The sequence below is a fragment of the Phoxinus phoxinus genome (genome assembly GCF_949152265.1).
Source record: "Phoxinus phoxinus genome assembly, chromosome: 21".
Classification (NCBI taxonomy): Eukaryota; Metazoa; Chordata; class Actinopteri; order Cypriniformes; family Leuciscidae; genus Phoxinus; species Phoxinus phoxinus.
The window spans coordinates 29,255,255-29,274,537 of record NC_136896.1 but is presented as its reverse complement, the minus strand read 5'-3'; the positions used below and the strand labels follow the sequence as shown (position 1 = coordinate 29,274,537).

Below are 19,283 nucleotides of genomic sequence, written 5' to 3'. Positions count from 1 at the left end.
AGAACATTTATTTATTTACGATACATTATTCATTCACAACGAAAATTGGTGTCCTTAAAGGTTGGATTTTTCCTATTTTTTTAAATTAAGGCATTAAGTTCAATTTCCAAAAGATGATTTTTTATTCCTCTTTTTAGTCAACTTTAGCATGGGTGTCTAAACTTATGCATAGCACTGTATAGACTCATTACCGTATTATACCGGAGTATAAGTCGCATCAGTTACAAAATTGCTTCATGAAGAGGAAAAAAAACATATAAGTCGCACTGGACTATAAGTCGCATTTATTTAGAAATTTATTTCACAAAATCCAAGACCAAGAACAGACATTTAATCTGGAAAGGCAAGTTATTCAGCTCCACAACAGCACACAGAACAACAGCTGAATAGTGTCCGGTGTGTTAGCGTAACACATTCACACTTCACAGTTATTCAGCGACACAATAGCATAAAGAACATATACCTGAGGCTGAATAGGCTAAATTAACATTAGCCAGCGAGTCCAACAAGCAAGTTACCGGTAAGCAAGTTCACAAAGCTCGTGATCTCATTCCACAACACTGGATCCATTGAGTTCTTCCTCTGTGTCGCTTCTGAACAACTCCGCTAACTAGAGCGCCCCCTCGCGGCTGTAGACGGTAATGTTTTCTCTTGGTTCTCAGTCAGTATGAATACATTTTGATATATAAGTCGCACCTGACTATAAGACGCAGGACCAGCCAAACTATGAAAAAAAGTGTGACTTATAGTCCGGAAAACACCGTACATGCAAAGTGAGATATTTCAAGCCTTTATTAGTTATAATTTTGATGATTATGGCTTACAGCTTATGAAAACCTTTTCATAATATTCTAATTTTGAATAATCCATAATCCATTTTGAATAAGCCATAATCATCAAAAGTATAACAAATAAAGGCTTGAAATATCTCACTTTGCATGTAATGAGTCTATATAATATATTAGTTTCACCTTTTAAATTGAATTACTGAAATAAATGAACTTTTGCACCATATTCTAATTTTTCAAATGTGTTTCACCTGTATATACGTATATTCTGCTGCACGTGTGATATAACATCAGTAAACTCTAAAAACAACACAAATAATTAACACTACAGTTTGCATCAATTTTTTTGAGTTATGACAACCTCTAACGAAATTATGTTCAACTAATGTACAACACTGAAAAAAAAATTTGTTCCTACACTGAAAATAATTTCTCTCAGAAATTGCTAGTACATTTAATAAATAATTACAAAGAAACGGCAAGAAACACATTGATGTAAACTTGACATTTGTTAGAATGAAAGAGTGTTTTCTTGTAAAACAAAACGGTAACACTTTACAATAAGGTTCATTAGTTAACTACATTAGTTAACGTTAACTAATAATGAACTGCACTTATAGAGCATTTATTCATCTTTGTTCATGTTAATTTCAACATTTACTAATACTTTATTAAAATCTTGTTAACATGAGTTAATGCACTGTGAACTAACATGAACAAACAACGAACAGCTTTATTCATATGAACTAACATTAAGAAAGATTAATAAATACTGTAACAAATGTATTGCTCATTGTTAGTTCATGTTAGTTAATACATTAACTAATGTTTAATAAATGAACCTTATTGTAAAGTGTGACCAACAAAAAATACTCCAATAATCTTTTACAGTATACATTGTGTTAAAAGAACTTACATTTTGAGTAATCAACTCAAAAAAAAATTGTTTATGCTACAAATGATTAAGTAGTTCCAACTAATTTCAACATAATTGAGTGGTGACCCTAGAACCAAACCAATGCATCTTATCTCTATCAGTTCAAATTAATAACTAACATAGGACGTACTAAATGTAACTTATTTATTATGTAAATGTAATGAACAAGACATTACTTGGCATCAGTGCAGCCATTGTTCATTTGCTCAATGTAGTTTATATCAAACACAAACTAACCAAGAGCAGCATGATGGTAACCACAAAATCTTCAACACAACAAAACTCTTTTAAATGTAAAACATAAGAATATTGAACAATAACTATAAAAATTAATAACAATAAATAAATAAAAACAAATCTATTATTTTCCTTATCCAGTCCTATGCAATGCATGCTGGGAACTAGAAATTCACTCGCCAAGTTATCAAAACAATTTCTACTCGATTTCTAAAGCTAAAAAAAAATCCATTTAGGCAGAGATTTCAGTTTAAATAACACAATATTAGATTGATGTAATGATCAACATATTGCCAACAGAAAATTGTATTTTGTTTTATTAAATCAATAAATTTGATTGTTTAAAGATGCAACCATACATGTATATGAAAATGGCGTTGTGAAATCCTCAGCTCTGTACAAGCGTGACGGCGCTGGTCATCTGGCAGAGAGGAACTACACGTCGCAGAGCACTATCCTGGCTGACGGTCGAGCAGGGGACGAGTATCTGGACGAGCTGGTCAGTGTCATGATGACCCCTAAAGGCAGCAGCCGGCTTCACGTTCCTGAGGTTCGCATTATAAACGCACAGGTACTGAACATGTTCCTTCAGAGGCTGGGGAAGTGTGGCTTGTTTTCTAGGAATATTTGTATATATTTGTGCTGTGTAGATGCATGATTGTTTCTTTATCTATAGGTCATTTTGGCCTAAAACAATGTGTAATAAAAACAAATATATATATATATATTATAAATATACATTAAACATATTAAATGTTTTGTGTTCTAAATACACAGTTAAACATTTTTAAATTACACTTTTTGCTTAATTTGAAAATTACAGTTATAAAATGTCTATTTTTTTCTTTACTTTTTTAGAAATTATGGTATGACTATTTCACTGTTTAGATCATCAATGTCAATTTCAATAATTCATATTTTTAAGGTGGATTTAAGGGTAATGCTTTACAATAAGGTTTCATTTATTAACACTAGTTAACCTGAACTAACAATGAACAATACTTTTACAGCATTTATTAATCTTAGTTAATGTTCATCTCAACATTTACTAATACATTTTTAAGATCAAAATGTGCATCTGTTAACATTATTTCTACAAAAATATGAAGCAGTATGAATAATAATCATTATATTTTATTATATATAGCACAACTGTTTTCAACACTAATTTTAATGATCATAAATGTTTCTTGAACAGCAAATCATCATATTATACTGATTTCTGAAGCATCGTGTGTGTGTGTGTGTGTGTGTGTGTGTGTGTGTGTGTGTGTGTGTGTGTGTGTGTGTGTGTGTGTGTGTGTGTGTGTGTGTGTGTGTGTGTGTGTGTGTGTGTGTGTGTGTGTGTGTGTGTGTGTGTGTGTGTGTGTGTGTGTGTGTGTGTGTGTGATATAATCATGTCTAATAGTTGTGTCCACTCTCTCTGTCTGTTTTTAACAGGATGATTATTCCCGGTCAGCGTCTCTGATCAGCCTGAGACCTGAAGAGTTTATCGTGATGCTTCAGAGATCTGGAGGAAGTCTGGGCATCAGTATCGCTGTAAGCTCACTGTTTCATAGCTTTATAACTTTTGAGACTAAACAAAGTGGGCACATACATTTTTAAATAAAAAAATAGGACTTCATATGACACGGCTGTCTTAGGTTTTGGTAATGCTTATGCTTTCTTGTCTTTTATTTCGATATTTGTCATAGTCTTGTTTCCTGGTGGGTCATGTGATTTCGGTTGCCATCTTGTCTTTTGGTCATTTAGTGCACTGATTGGTTCTTTTGTCTCGTGTGTCATGTTCTGATTGGTTTATTGTCTTACCTTGTTATCAGTTTTGTCGTTTCATTGGTTCATGTTCATTAATTCCAGCTAAAAAGGTCTCAGGACCCGACGCAAAAGACTGATTCATAAGACAAGTTTTGAATTGCTGAGTGCGGATACGGGAAGGAAGTTATTGATCTGTGTGTGGGAAGCGGAAGAAAGAAATTACTTATGTGCTCCTGCAAAATATAATAATCTAATAATAACAGCACACAGGAGTCTGTCACTGCAGATCTGAAGCATAGTGTATGTGGATATTAGAGCCTATAGACATCAGCCGTCATGGCCGCCACATCGCAATCCACAAAAGTGATCTTGAAGCGTTTGAGACTGGTATCCAAGGTCAGGTGTCAGCCTCCTCAATGATGCTATTCTGTGTGAAAATGTTGTAGGCGGTCTCAGCGATTCCAAGTCACCAAACTTCTGGCCTGGCAGCGGATTACAGCGATTTTAGTCATTTTCGAGGATCCGTGTGAATGGGAATCATTTTGACAATGGTGTCATCTGTACGCGAAAAAACACTAAGGAAATTATTTTTCATTTTTTAGTACATTGTTGTCATGTAAACGTATCCTAAATCAATTTTAAGTTTAAGGCCTTGTGTCCACTAAAGCGTTTTTTCACGCGACTGGTGTATTTTTAATTGTTTTCAATGTGAGTGCCGCGTTTTTAAAACGCCATGAGCGTAAAGAGCCTTTCACACAGGACGCGGAATGCGCGGCGCTGGCCGTTGGGTTCAGCGTTGCTCTTCAGATACAATGCGATTTGCGCTACGCTATGCCAATGGACACACGGCCTAAGTATATTTTCCATGTATACTTTATGTAGCAAGTATATTAGTGTATTATATAGTGTACTTATACAAGTATACTACTAGTAGTACACTGAATATGTGTACTATTTCAATATTTCTATGGACCAAATTGTCCCACTTTTTACTTTAAAAAAAGTATACTTTAAATCGAGTGCTCAACTAGTATACACAAGTGTTTCTTTATATATATTATGTAGCAAGTATATTAGTGTACTATATAGTGTACTTATATTCAGTGTACTAGTAGTATACTTGTATGTGTACTATTTCAATACTTCTAGGGGCTAAATTGGCCCATTTTTAGTTTTAAAGAAGTATGCTTTAAATTGAGTGCTCAACTGGTATACACAAGTGTTTCTTTATAGGATTGCAGCTATACAACTACAAAATTTACTTTTAAAAACTAAAAATGAGTTAGTAACTATAGTAAACTAACAGTATAATTATAAATTCACTCAAACATGCCACCTACCAACTACATGCCAAGTATACTTAGAATACGTAATTGTTCTTTTCTTTTTTTAAGTATATCTTAATCAATTAAGCACAAGCATAGGCCAAATGTACTAGACTGTTCTGTATACTTGTCCATGTAAGCCAAGTAAATATAATTGTAAGTATACTCCTGATGAGTAGACAGAATGTATACTCTTATATTTATAGTTTAAAACAAGTAAGCTAATAGCAAACTTCTTCTTTTTTTTTTGTCAGAGAAGCAAACCTTAGCACTATTCAATTCAATTCAATTCAAATTTATTTGTATAGCGCTTTTCACAATACATATTGTTTCAAAGCAGCTTTACAGAAAATGTCTATCAATATAGTCTATCAAACTATCAATATTATTTACACGTAAACCGAGAAACCGAGTTAGCTGTTGTACGTCTGCTACTCCATCGGCTTCCACAGGGTCAGTAGTATCACAGAAGGTCAAACTGAATCAGCTGCCAAAGGGCAAGGAGAAAGAGTGGTCACATGACTCTGGATATAAACGTGCGGACGGGGGAAGCACAGGGCTACACAGGCTACGGCTAATCTGTCTAAATGGGGTTAAGTAGCTTGAAAGGCTTTTGTACTAAATGTCTGTGAGTTTAGAAGGCCGTACCATCAACACGAAATCCAACCCTGAATCCATTATTCTGTGCTCACCTTCTGCTACATGATGACCTTGGCAGGTCACTTGTGAAAAGTACACTTTAGCATAATTGTAGAAAGAAACTATTAAGTATGACCTGAATGTAATGTTTTCAAACACTTACATGTGAAACTGGCAAAATGAGAATATGGTGCAAAAGTTCATTTATTTCAGTAATTCAACTTAAAAGGTGAAACTAATATATTATATAGACTCATTACATGCAAAGTGAGATATTTCAAGCCTTTATTTGTTATAATTTTAATGATTATGGCTTACAGCTTATGAAAACCTTTTCACAATATTCTAATTTTGAATTTGGGGTTTTCATAAGATGTAAGCCATAATAATCACAAATAAAGGCTTGAAATATCTCACTTTGCATATAATGAGTCTATATAATATTTTAGTTTCACCTTTTAAGTTGAATTACTGAAATAAATGAACTTTTGCACCCTATTCTAATTTTGCCAGTTTCTCCTGTAATTGCATCTTAATTACAAAACGATTAAAATGCATGTTTACGATATATTTTAAAGTGTCATTGTTATAGTGTAATTATATACCCAAGTACTCAGAAATATTAATGAACAACATGTACTATAGGGTTAGGGTTTGGTTGAGGGTTAGTTGCGTGTAATTATATGCATAATTTACTGTTATTACTATGGTAAGTACATGTAACATATGGAACTGTAAAATAAAGTGTTACCAAATGTATTATAGTTTAGATTTATATTAAATGCAGTTAAGAGTGACCCAGTAGGACTTAAGTACATTTTTATATGTCATTTAATAATTACTCTTAAAGTATTTGAAATATGGCTAAAGTGTACTGACAAACAGTGACAATCATTCATGATGAATTAGAATAAACTTTAATGCCAATTCTATTGTAATTTATTTAAATATATTTGTAACTACACATTTGTAATGATGAAGACGCTACAGTTAAAATTATAATTAAGCGTTTGCATGTGCTTTTAGTCAGCAAAATAAGTGTACTTTAAAGCATGCCAAAAAACGGTATTAAAACAATTATTTCAATGTAGATTTTACATTTTTATAAAGTGACTGGTCGAAAAGTGTGTAAAGAGATCTTGGCATGAAAGTGTTCCCTCATTAAGTGGCCTTTTGTTTTATTTTTATTATAGTATCTACAAGTACAGTTAAAAAGTACACATTTAATACAATCAAGCACACTTATTTTCTTATGAAAAGAAGTTGACTGTGTGTCTCGATGTGTGACTCCACAGGGAGGAGTGAATACTGGTCTCCGTTACGGAGGGATTTACATCAAGAGTCTGATACCTGGTGGAGTGGCCGAACAAGATGGCCGAATCCAGACAGGTAAACGTTCCCATTACAGAGACTGAGGATCTGGACTGGGATTTAGTGCACTCATCTCTTCTTTAGTTTAGTAAATGGATGCAAGAATACGTCGGTTTGGTTGAGTCACTTGAATAATGATTGTGTGTGTATGTGTGTGTGTGTATCAGGAGACAGGCTGTTGGAAGTGGACGGCACCAGACTGCAGGGATTCACAGATCAGCAGGCGGCTGAATGTTTGGCAAGAGCAGGCGAGGTAATCTCTCTCTCTCTCTCTCTCTCTCTCTCTCTCTCTCTCTCTCTCTCTCTCTCTCTCTCTCTCTCTCTCTCTCTCTCTCTCTCTCTCTCTCTCTCTCTGCAAGTCTGCTCTGCTGTAATCACTGCTTCCTTCTAGGAATTCAGTATAACCCTCTAAAGTCTATCATATCATGTCTCTCTCTCTCTCTCTCTCTCTACAACACTATAAAGTCTATCATATCATGTCTCTCTCTCTCTCTCTCTCTCTCTCTCTCTACAACACTATAAAGTCTATCATATTTGGTACGTGAATTTGTACGGCCTCTAAATTTTCAACATGATCAAAACTTTGCTTTGCACAGAATCTGCTACATGCCTTCTGTCGTCTGGTTGATATTTCAAACTTTTTCAGCAAGTAAAATGCATTTTTGAATCATTGTTAAAACGTCCACCTTCAGCTCGTGGTTCACGTGTCTTTTTGCTGTGAAATCTTTATTGATATTTTAATAAGTAAACGTAAGAATAATTTTAATATTGTCTTTTATATTACAAGATGAATACTTACTGGACTGAAGCAACTTTGGATTACTTGATTATACAAACATCTTTTTTTATCTTGTTAAAATGTCTCAAATATGATCATCAGGCTTTTGAGGAAGGTTTATTTGTTCATCTCTCGATCATCATTGCATTGCATTATAAGTTTTTAAACTACAGAGCTTTGATCATAAATCATAATCATTTAAATATCATCTTACAACATTATTTGCATATATATATATATATATATATATATATAGTGATGAGTCTGATGACTGATATATGCATTTTATTGAAGTAATCTGATATGCTGTTATAAATATCTAATTGACAAGCTATCAGGATTTAATCTTTTTTTGGTCATATACTGTAGTATATTAATAAATGCACCAAATTGCAGATTTTTGTTCTTTTTGGTGCCTTTTTTTTTCTTTTGATGCTTTATTTCCATTTCTCCAATAATTGAAGCCATAGCCTCAATTTTGGGGGAATGGTGAGATTTTAGTGATATATACATTTTTATTAGCAGGCCTTCAGGATTGTGCCTTTTTATGCTTGAAACAACCAGATATTTGTACATTAGGTAATCAAGCATTGTTCTTATATATGTTTGTTTTCTCAAATTTCTCACTTTATCATACTGTATGATCCATAAAAGCATGATGTATCAAATATGATACAAAACATGAAACACTAAAACACTAAAAAAATCCCCCTAAATTATATACCGGTACTGCTATTTTTTGTATGTAAAACATTGAAGAATATTTTTGAAGCTTATTTCTATACAGTTTATGAATATGTATGTCAAGGTGACAAAAAAAAAGACAAAAAACTAAAGATTTAGATACTCTTCAGCTGAGTGATAATAGTTTTGTGTGTGTGTGTGTGTGTGTGTGTGTGTGTGTGTGTGTGTGTGTGTGTGTGTGTGTGTGTGTGTGTGTGTGTGTGTGTGTGTGTGTGTGCGTGCGTGTGTGTGTGTGTGTGTGTGTGTGTGTGTGTGTGTGTGTGTGTGTGTGTGTGTGTGTGTGTGCGTGTGTGCGTGTGTGTGTGTGTGTGTGTGCGTGTGTGCGTGCATGCGTGCGTGTGTGTGTGTGCAGGTGGTGAGTCTGGTGCTGGAGCGGGACGGAGGCTCTGTGGTGAGGCAAGGCCCTATAACCCCTCAGTTACGGGAGACACTCGCCGTCCGATCCCCGAATCCCACAGGGATGAGGAACAGCTGTCCTGCCATCACCATGACCAGACCCTTCGGCGTCAAGCCCAGAGACTACAGCTTTGTGTCGGACGGTAATCAAAAGATGCATGTAAATGCACCACTTTAATGGTATATACTGTACACTCATTCAGATTCTGTGCTGCTTTTGGAGTGCAAAGACGACTACCCGCCCGGTCTGGTCCTACCAGACTCTCGTACATTTCATTTGTACAGAGACTCTGGCCTCTCTCCATTGACAAGCGTTAGCTTCCTTGTAGGCGGATACTCTGTTGAAGTTTAAAACTATTAGATCTGCCATAGCCAATCGCTAACGTTTGTTTGTGACGCACGACTAGCGCACGACCTCAACGTCATCGGTCTTAGACACTCCCTCTGTTTGCTGATTGGACCGGTAAAAAATGGACCGGAGAAAACCCAGACGACGTACTGAAGGAAAATGAAAATTGAGCGGAAGCGTGTAGGAGGGCGGAGCCAGGCTAACTACACACTACATCATGTGTTTAAGAAGAAATCACCCTTTTAAACCATCTTAGAATATTGAATATTAATAGAAGGATTTGTTAACCTTTATCTCTGAGCCCATTCAATTCAATTGACAATTCTTATATTTGTATGGAATATTGCAGTATTTATCATAAATGATTTATACATGCACATCATATTTTTTTTAATTTCATGTACTTTCATAATATGGACTCGCATGAGATCCACCAATAGAAAACCACAACCATCCAATTCAAGCTCCGCCCTACATTTGCTGTTGTTTCAAAAAGCTGGTCACTCAGATATGCGTCACAATAGGAAAAATGATGTTTCATAACAGTTTTAACTCTTTCCCCGCCAGCATTTGTTTTGTTTTGCCAGCCACCGCCAGCATTTTTGAGCATTTACCCAAAAGTTTAAATTCCCCCAGAATATTTTGTTGTATGAATATCTGAACATGCAATATATCAAAAGAAAGAAGCGAGCCTGTGGTTTTTTTATGTTTTATCCTAGCTTAACCCTTGAAGACCTCTACAGCTGCCGCCGGCTAGAAATAACTATTATTCTTTAAATGTTTAATAACTTTTGAACCGCTAATCAAATCTGTATGCTTTAAAAAGTCCCGTAAAGAGGAGCTTCACTGGCTTTACATGTGGTATCATATATTCATGTTTAATCTCGTTTGGACATTCAGAGGCTCCGTAGTGAATGTGATTGCGTCATCAGGTTTTGATCAGCATTGATTCGTCAAAGAAACCCATGTGGTTTGTTTCTCTAAGCCAAACAGGAATGATTGTTGATGCTTAGTCCCATCCTCTGCCCAGATTGGTTTATATATATATATATATATATGTTACTTTTGCTTCAGTGTTCAATTACAACGTTTTCTATTTATTTTACATCTACATTGTCAGTAAATTGAAAAAACACACCAGCTTTTCACTGAAAATCGCCTATAATAATGTTGTAATAAATGGCTATAACTTGCTTAGGGATTGTTACATGTAGTCAAAATTTCATCTGGACATCTAGAATATCCAAGTAAAACTTTCTAAAAGGAAAAAATCCAAACTTCAGGGGGATTTTTTTGAATTGAGTAAAAAAAAAAATTCTACCGTTTTTCTTAAATCTGGTAAATTCATCCATTTCAAGACAAAATTAATGTCAAATTGGGAATTTAAATGAGCTAGATGGAAACTTCAAGTTCTCCTGATTAAAATTATATATGGCACTTGATGCTGACTGCTGTAATGGGTTAGAGAAACAAAGAAAAGAACAGGCGATGTTCTATGTCTTTAAGGGTTAATGAAATCCTTTTTTATCAACACTTGAATGTGGCTAAGTTTCATAAAAAAAGCAACATTGAGCAAAAAGCTGAGAAAATCTGATTTTTGTCAAAGACTACGTCTGGATGGGATTCAGAATGATGATCGAAACACAGATGAGAGAACATCAACACGGTTCACAGTCCTGTAGCTCGTCCTGGTCGACAGTTCATCCAGTAACAGGCAGTTTTGATTTCTATGCCGTTTAATGTCAATGATCGGGTTATTTTACATATGCATATGATTACATATGAAATTGCTTGTTTCTGCTTCTTCCTCGCACGTGTTCTGATCCTGAGATTCTGCACTCTTCCAGAAGATGTGCAATAGCGCCCCCTACTGTATAACAGTGAACACACAGAAAGCCGATACTAAAAATCACTTGATAGCATTTTCTGTGTAAAGTAAAATCCAATTTTACAACTTTATTGATGATTAAACAGATAATTTACTGTAGATAATTAATGATGAGCTCAAATAATGCACATGTTTTAACAAAATAATTAATGTAAGTGCTTTCATAAAATGATAAGCTTCACATTTCAGCTTTTAAAAACTAGATTTTTGCTCCCTTTTAAAAGAAAATGAGGGACAACATTGTGCCACAAAAGCTGTTGATTGATATCATACAGTATATTAAATGTGGAATATTCATTTTTAAAGTGCCCTATTATACCATTTTAAAGATCCCTAATGTTGTTTTGGAGTTTCCTACAATAGGGTTGCATGCATCCAAGGTCAAAACACACTTTCATTTTCTTATAATATACATTATATAAACAGTTCGATCCGGTCTCTCTAAACCCCTCCTTTCTGAGAGCCAACTCTGCTCTGATTGGTCAGATGGCCCAGTGAAAACATGGAAATCCGGAAAGTTCCGTCAATGGCGAGGAAAGAGTTAAAATCGTGGAAATCTTGAAATGTCTTAAAGATTGTATTCCCTAAGATGCCCTGTCCACCGTGCTTCAGGATTACACAAACACAGGTACAGTGACGTCAGCTCCACAAGGCTGGCTTAAACGTGTCTAATTCTGTCCTCAGAGAACATTCAGGAGGTGAAACTTAAGAAGACCCTGAACGGTCTGGGCTTCAGCTTCTTCATCTCAGAGCTGGACACGTCCCTCGACTGTGGCTCCATCGTGCGGATCAGAACGCTGTTCCCAGGTCAGCCGGCCGAGGAGAGCCGCAAGATTCAGGAGGGAGACGTCATTCTGTCGATTAACGGGCAGCCGCTGAAGGGACTGTCCTATCAGGTGACGAGAGCTTTTCTTTAACCGTTACAGACTCCAGTTACAGGATTTGTTGATTATAGTCCAATTATTCCTTTCTGGGCAATCAAAGTGATGTCAGCCAAGACAGTATGTGACCCTGGATCACAAAACTAGTCACATGTCGCACGGGTATATCTGTGGCAATAGCCGACAATATGTTGTATGGGTCAAAATGATCCATTTTTCTTTTATGCCAAAAATCATTAGGGTATTAAGTAAAGATCATGTTCCATGAAGATATTTAGTAAATTTCCTACCGTAAATATATAAAACATGTATTTTTGTGAGTGAATGCAGCACAATCGTGAACATAAATGCACAACTTTAAAGGAGATTTTCTCAATGTTTACATTTTTTTGCATCCTCAGATTCCAGATTTTCAATAGTTGTGTCTCGGTCTAATATTGTCCTATCCTAACAAACCACACATCAATGGAAAGCTTATTTAATCACATTTTCAGATTCTAATCTCAATTTCAATTTCAAAAAATTGACTCATGTGACTGGTTTTGTGGTCCAGGGTCACATATTTACTATTAAACTGATATTTGTCCTGTGAACTCTGACCCCACAGCAAGTGTTGCAGTGTTTGAGGATTTCTCCTTCAGTGGTGCGGCTGGTTCTCTGCCGTCCTGCTCAAGGTATGGAGAGAACGCACAACACCGACAATAGACTAAATCTGATCATCTTTTTATTTCATTTGATATTTGTAATCATAATAATCGTATATACTCACAGACACACACTCTCTCTCTCTCTCTCTCTCTCTCTCTCTGTCTACAGGTCAAAAGTTTGGAAACAATTTTCCATACATTAAATCAATTTTAATGTTTCTTTTAAAGAAGTCTCTTATTATAAAATAACTTTAAAATAAATTTTTGTATTGTGATAAATGTTCAAATGTGATTTATTCCTGTGATCAAAGCTGAATTTTCATCATCATTACTCCAGTCTTTAGTGTCACGTGATCCTTCAGAAATATGATTATTTTTATGCTCAAGAAACATTTATGATTATCAATGTTGAAACTTTTATTCAGCAAGGACACATTAAATTTGATAACTGAAGACTGGAATAATGATGCTGAAAATTCAGCTTTGTGTCACGGGAATAAATTACATTTTAAAATCTATTTAAATAGAAAACTTGTCTTTTTTTATCAAATAAATGCAGCATTGGTGAGCAGAAGAGACTTCTTTCAAAAATATAAAAAATCCTAATGATTCCAAACTTTTGACCGGTAGTGTAGCCTATGCAGTGTCATATTTGTGTATTTTTAATTAAATAATCAAAGAGAACAACGTCACTGATTTGTGTTTACAGTAACTTGTTTTATGTTTTATGTTGTTAAGGAACACTTCCACCGATATCCGAGAAAATAGGCCAACTGACCTGCAGCTGATCCACGAAACATGTGAAGGTCTTCTCCTGGGAAGGACGGTCAAAGAGGAATCCTGGTGCATTATGGGAGAGGATGGATCCTTCAGAGGGGTTAGAAAGTTCAAAACTGATTTTCCTTTAAAGGACAAGTTCGGTATTTTACACTTAAAGCCCTGTTTACAGATCGTATCTGATGAAATAGAACGGTTAAGATTAAAATTTGGACACATGCTCCTGTCCCCATAATTTTATTTAGCTTTTGTGGACCTATTTTGCCAAACGCGTCACACCCAGATTCTTCCGTTGAGAGCTTGAATAATAGACACCAGTTGGTGGCGATAATGCACCTTTGCTGATTGCAAGCAAACCGCTGGCATTTCATTTAATACACAGAAGAAGCAGAAGAAGAAGCGGCGGAGGAATAACGTACCTCACACAGCACATTCAATACAATCAATGGAGTTGGACAAACACTACGATAAAACCAGTTGGAAAGCATCTTTTTCAGCGTTTTTTTTTTTGGGACCGTATCAGTGAACACCCCTGACCACTCGGTGAGTTTCACGTCTTTGTAAACGAAAGTTTAATGTGTTTTAGGAAGGAATCTGCCAGTGCACCTAGACAACCATTGTGGGGGGGTGGGGGGGGAAGCTAAATAAAACTAAAATTCTCGGGACAGGAGCATGTGTCCAAATTTTAATCTTAACCGTTCTATTTCATCAGATACGATCTGTAAACAGGGCTTTAAGTGTAAAATACCGAACTTGTCCTTTAAGGAAGTTAATGATATGCTCGAGTAGATGTAAAATATGAATTTTTCTATACAGCCAAATTGATTTCTGTGACTTTACTGACATTTTTTGAAAAGGAAAATCGGGTAACTAATTCTTGCACATTCATTTCCTTTACCTCTTTTTTTGTATGTTAAAATGGCAATGAAGACATTCACACACACACACACACACACACACACGCACACACACACAATGTTTTCTAGGGTTAATCCTGAACTTGTAAAAGCAAGGTCAACATGTGAAGGATCTCAGCACTTTGACCAAACATGTTTTAAAGCGCCAGCCAGACTTTACTATCAGAATTACCACAGCACTTTAAAGGGATACTTCAGGATTTAGCATTAAGCTTTGTATCAGTAGAAAACCTGTAGTATTTTCAAATTACCGTGCTTCCCTCCCTCATATATCCCCCTGAGACGAGAGATTTATGTATTTTTTGTCTGTAAAAAATCCTCCGATGACGTAAAAAACGTCATTTTGAGTCATCTGAGGATTTTTTGGCCAGAGGCTAGAGACTACAGCCAGTAGGAGGCGCTAGATCCGCATGTTTTCAGCCCGCCCATAGAGGGAGGGATCTCACTCACAGAATGCACAGTGTCAGCCATCTTTTATTTGAAGCTAAGCTAACAGGCTCTTATTCTGTGGAGAAAGCTTAGTAGCGGTTACCATCCTCTTTTTCCCGGACATGTCCGGCCGTCGAGATCGTCCAAAATGTCTGGGATTCGGCTTTTGCTTTCTGCAGTCGCCATTCATTGTTTACATGCACACCTTTTGTTTCAATCTAACTGAATTCATCCCGATTGGCGAATCTGAATGCAGTGTTTACATGAACGCTAAACAAGTGATCGGTTGACGTGCCTTTGTAACATTGCTAAGAAAATTCCCGCTCCTCTGTGAGAGATACGAGACCGGTGTGTCTCACAGGCGCCGCTCATCAGTAATCACGCCACCGGCCTCGCGCCGTTCTCCCGCGGCCGTCAGTCTCGTCCTGCTCGCCGTTCTCCCGCGGCCGTCAGTCTCGTCACGCTCGCCGTTCTCCCGCGGCCGTCAGTCTCGTCCCGCTCGCCGCAGTAAACATGATGACTGGCGACTGTAGAACGCTAAAGCCGACATTTTTGGCAATCTTGAAATCTCGAGGAGACTCACTAGTAGCCTAGCCTTGTTGTTTAACTGCGCTCTTACCGGTAGGCGTGGCTTGGGCGTGTCCTCGTAGGGCAGCGAAGCAAGTGCATTCTGGGAGTTGTTGTCTTTCATCCCCATAAGCCACAAATACATTTTCTGGCTTTTCTCAGTCTAGAAGGCACCACATTCAAAAATAATTTCACATTTCTACAACATACATGACCCATTTTAAATACACATTCATCTTTCCAGAGGTGAAGTATCCCTTTAAGAGAGCAACTAGAAGAGTGTCTTTTGTTTGACTAAAGGAATATTTGTTTGTGTCTCAAGGTCCTGTCAAATACATAAATGAAGCAGACTGAGCGTTTGAAATCCTACAATGATCCATGATGCCGATCATTTCCTGCTCCTTTACTCGACTGGATGAAAAGGCAAGTGTCGGGAAGCCCTTTTTTATGAATGATTTGTCTCCATTATCATGCTATCATACTGCCAGTTTGAATACAAACTATTTGAATGATGCTTAAAAAAATATCAATTCTGTAGAATAAAAATCTCTGGGCCTTAGTTTCCTTCATTGCTGTGTTAAATAGGACATGTTTTACATTTACAAAGTCTTGATTTTGTTTCTGGGCTCTACTAGAATAGACTGATTGCCTGAATGTAAAAAAAAAAAATGTTTCCCATATTCTCCATTGCTGGCGCTCATTTCTTCCCAGATGTGTTCCCGAAAACATTGTTTGCCAACTATTGTTGCCAACATAGTTCAACGATTTCTCAAAACCATAGTTCCCACTAACATTTGCCAAAACTGCATGGTTGGAACTGCAGCTCTCGGCCTGTGGTTAGAAGCCGGTTTAGCTTAAAATGTTCCCAGCGTTACTTGTCATAATTGAATAATTGAACATAGAAGCAAAGTTTCTTGTTTGCATGACGTAAAATAAAGAAAAATGCCGTGGGGCAAAAATAGTGAAGTCGTCTTGAGGATCTGGAAAAAGAGGAATTAGCAGAAGTTATTAGTCCACCTGACCTGTGTGTGACGCTTTTCATGTACTGTACGGAGCAGGCGGCTGAGAGACAAGTCTGCAAAGTGCAAAAGCGTTACTAAGCATTCAATAACTTCACTGTAACCACTAGTGTCACCAAATGTAGTTTACACATCAATGGTCTCCCACTGGTTATACTACAGCACTCAGTTTGGCAAGTAGCAGTACATCAAAAATAAGTAGTGTGCGAACTATGGGGGAGCTCGGCTCCCCTTAATAAGACATGGGCTCCCCTGAAAACGTGATTGTGAAATTTTGGGGGGGGGGGGGGGGGTCTCAAAAAATATTGACTGTGTTATTTTGACGTGCAATTTCAGTTTTGTGTAATGTGATCATCGTGGATTATTATGTGCAAAAATATCATTCATTCATGCATGACGGCGATTTAAACCTACTGGTAATTCACTTCAATAAAGATTCATGCTATTCTTGTCATGAGCATCAAGGTGTGGTGGCGCTGCGGTGCAAAGTCCACTCATGTTAACTCAAAGATACGTCGAAAAAAATATAAACAGATCTGCAAAGACAGCCTATTTATAGACTATACTTGTGGGTGGATGTTTGCTGTCTGACCTATCAATTCGTGTCGATAAAGTATAATAGGGTAAATCCTGTATAGTGGTTTATCCTATATAGTGCTTGCATAAAGCAAGTAGTGCACACTTGTAGCTGAACATGTATCTGTCGTTCATGAACAAACGATCCGTTCATTGCGTCTGTCACGTGACAAATGAACGATAGACTCTGAAGGTAAAATTTTTATTGATGTTCCTTGTAAATTGTTTTTGACTGCATTATAATGATTTCTTAATTCAGAATATGATCAAGATTGCGTTGGTGGATGTGTTCGGGGAATTTACCTGTTAAAAGTATAACATTTAAAGCCCCTTAGATGAACGAAATGGCACGAAAAAAGATTCGTTCATTTTGATAAACGAGAGTCAGTAAAATAATCCGCACTCTGAAAAGCACACTGTGCTCTGATTGGTCGGCTGGAGCAGTGTGTTGTGATTGGTCGAGCGCTTCGAGTGTGTTTGGTATATGCCCCGCCCCTTACCATAACCGCCAGTTTAACACACTACTAACTAACTCAACCAGGCCCCGCCCCTTTATTCTGCATATTAATTATTTAAACGAGAAATATTGTGATATGTTTGTTGGAGACTACAATGGAGGCGTTTCAGGAGTTCAGAAACACTCACACTGATATAGAGAAGAACTTTGTGCTTTGACACTTTGCAGAGCTTCAAACAGCAACATTACATGCTAAAGAAAGATGAACATGTAAATAAGCATAAAAGGACCACTTTAATATATGTTTGTCTTAAGGTAAAATAGTTCAAATGTTCTAAATGACTGAATATACTGCCTGATAAATGACCTTTAGCTAACTCCAGTCTTTATTTGCCAACAGCTCGAAGCTCAGTTCCTGCAGTTCCAGAGGATTTCCACAAGGTGGCGTCACAGCGTCATAAACACTTAATGTGACCCAAACTCTACATTATTTGACTCATTTTTGTCTCTAAGAATGAGTCGTTTGTCTTTTTTTGTTCTCCATTACATTACTACGTAATGAATTCTGTATTAACTCTTAAACCATTACACTAAGCACACTTCATGCCACTTTAAAAGGTCTTTCTGTAGCATTGACACTTACCCAGTGTTGCTAGAAAAGTGTGTAAGGCAGCTACACATTAACCTTAACTGCAAAAACAAGCTATTATTTTTGGTGCCTTGCAGTCACAACAAGATATTACAACTTTTACAAATTTCAGATATGCCTGTTTCAATAACTGAGTTATGTACTGTACGTATTCAAATCTTCAGCCTGATCCTCAACTTTGCAATAAAGATTGAAATGTTTATACATGTAAACTTTATTCTTTTTTTTTTTTTTTTCAAATAAATGTTGAAGACAGTCTGATAGATTCATTTATATTTTCTCCTCATCTTTACACTGCTAATCAACACACACTGTTATTACTAGACAATACTAATAATATCTCTCTCAGTTTCTGTGGTTCTCAGCTTCCTGAGGAGAAACATCTGCAGAATCCATTACCGGACCTGCGGGATCTCAGGTTATTTTTACAGAACCGCTCGTGTCCTGAATTATGGGCAGAAACAGTCCGCCTGTGTCCATCCTGTCAGAACACACACACACACACACACGGGACTTGAACAACTGCTGAGGTCACTGAGCATCACGGCTGGGGAATCTTTAACTCAATCTGTCATTACAACTCAATTCTTTCAAGAGTTACTCTAGTCCAGTATCACTAATAATCCACGAATCACTAATAATCCACAGCTGTTGAATATGAGAAGCTCACAGTGCTTCATAATTACCCATCATGCCCTGCAGGAAAGTAGATGCTGTTGTCGAATGCTCAGACAAACACCGCTTCTGTTCACACACAAAAGCCTGTGTTAGTGTTGGGGTTCTTGTTTGTCGGGTTGTGAAATATCTAATATAAAAAAAAATGTATAATAAATAATCTGGTGATAGAGTGAATTAGCCATAAAATGTAAAAGTGAAGCGCCGCCAGCTGGTGAATGTGGGAACTTACAACAATGACTACAATATTCCTCACTGGGCTTTTGACCGTGGGAATGAAATTTGGAAACCACATAACAATTTGTTTCATTTAAATATTATTATTATTAATTTACAAAATATGTGTTTTTAAATGTAAAATAAATGTTCTACTTTAATTTTTATCATACATAGGCCTATATGTATATACATACAGTGCAATTTTCATTACTGGGATTATTACTCCAGTTTTCAGAGTCATGATCCTTCAGATATGATGATAG

General features: G+C 36.5%; 1 protein-coding gene across 3 annotated transcripts in view; it reads left to right on the top strand.

Annotated features, from left to right (window-relative positions):
* frmpd2 (FERM and PDZ domain containing 2) overlaps positions 1-18,015 on the top strand; it is a 50,787-nt gene extending 32,772 nt beyond the window's left edge. For 2 of the 3 annotated variants that reach the window (XM_079596491.1, XM_079596492.1), the window contains 10 exons: positions 2,355-2,533; positions 3,403-3,501; positions 6,977-7,070; positions 7,220-7,305; positions 8,927-9,113; positions 11,892-12,103; positions 12,696-12,762; positions 13,474-13,612; positions 15,748-15,848; positions 17,878-18,015. In XM_079596491.1, coding sequence (XP_079452617.1) covers positions 2,355-2,533; positions 3,403-3,501; positions 6,977-7,070; positions 7,220-7,305; positions 8,927-9,113; positions 11,892-12,103; positions 12,696-12,762; positions 13,474-13,523 — 974 coding nt within the window. In that variant the 3' untranslated portion in view covers positions 13,524-13,612; positions 15,748-15,848; positions 17,878-18,015. Of the gene's footprint in view, positions 1-2,354; positions 2,534-3,402; positions 3,502-6,976; positions 7,071-7,219; positions 7,306-8,926; positions 9,131-11,891; positions 12,104-12,695; positions 12,763-13,473; positions 13,613-15,747; positions 15,849-17,877 lie in introns of all 3 variants that reach the window. The other variant, XM_079596493.1, reaches the window with a different exon arrangement.
* Positions 18,016-19,283: the final 1,268 nt, after the last annotated feature.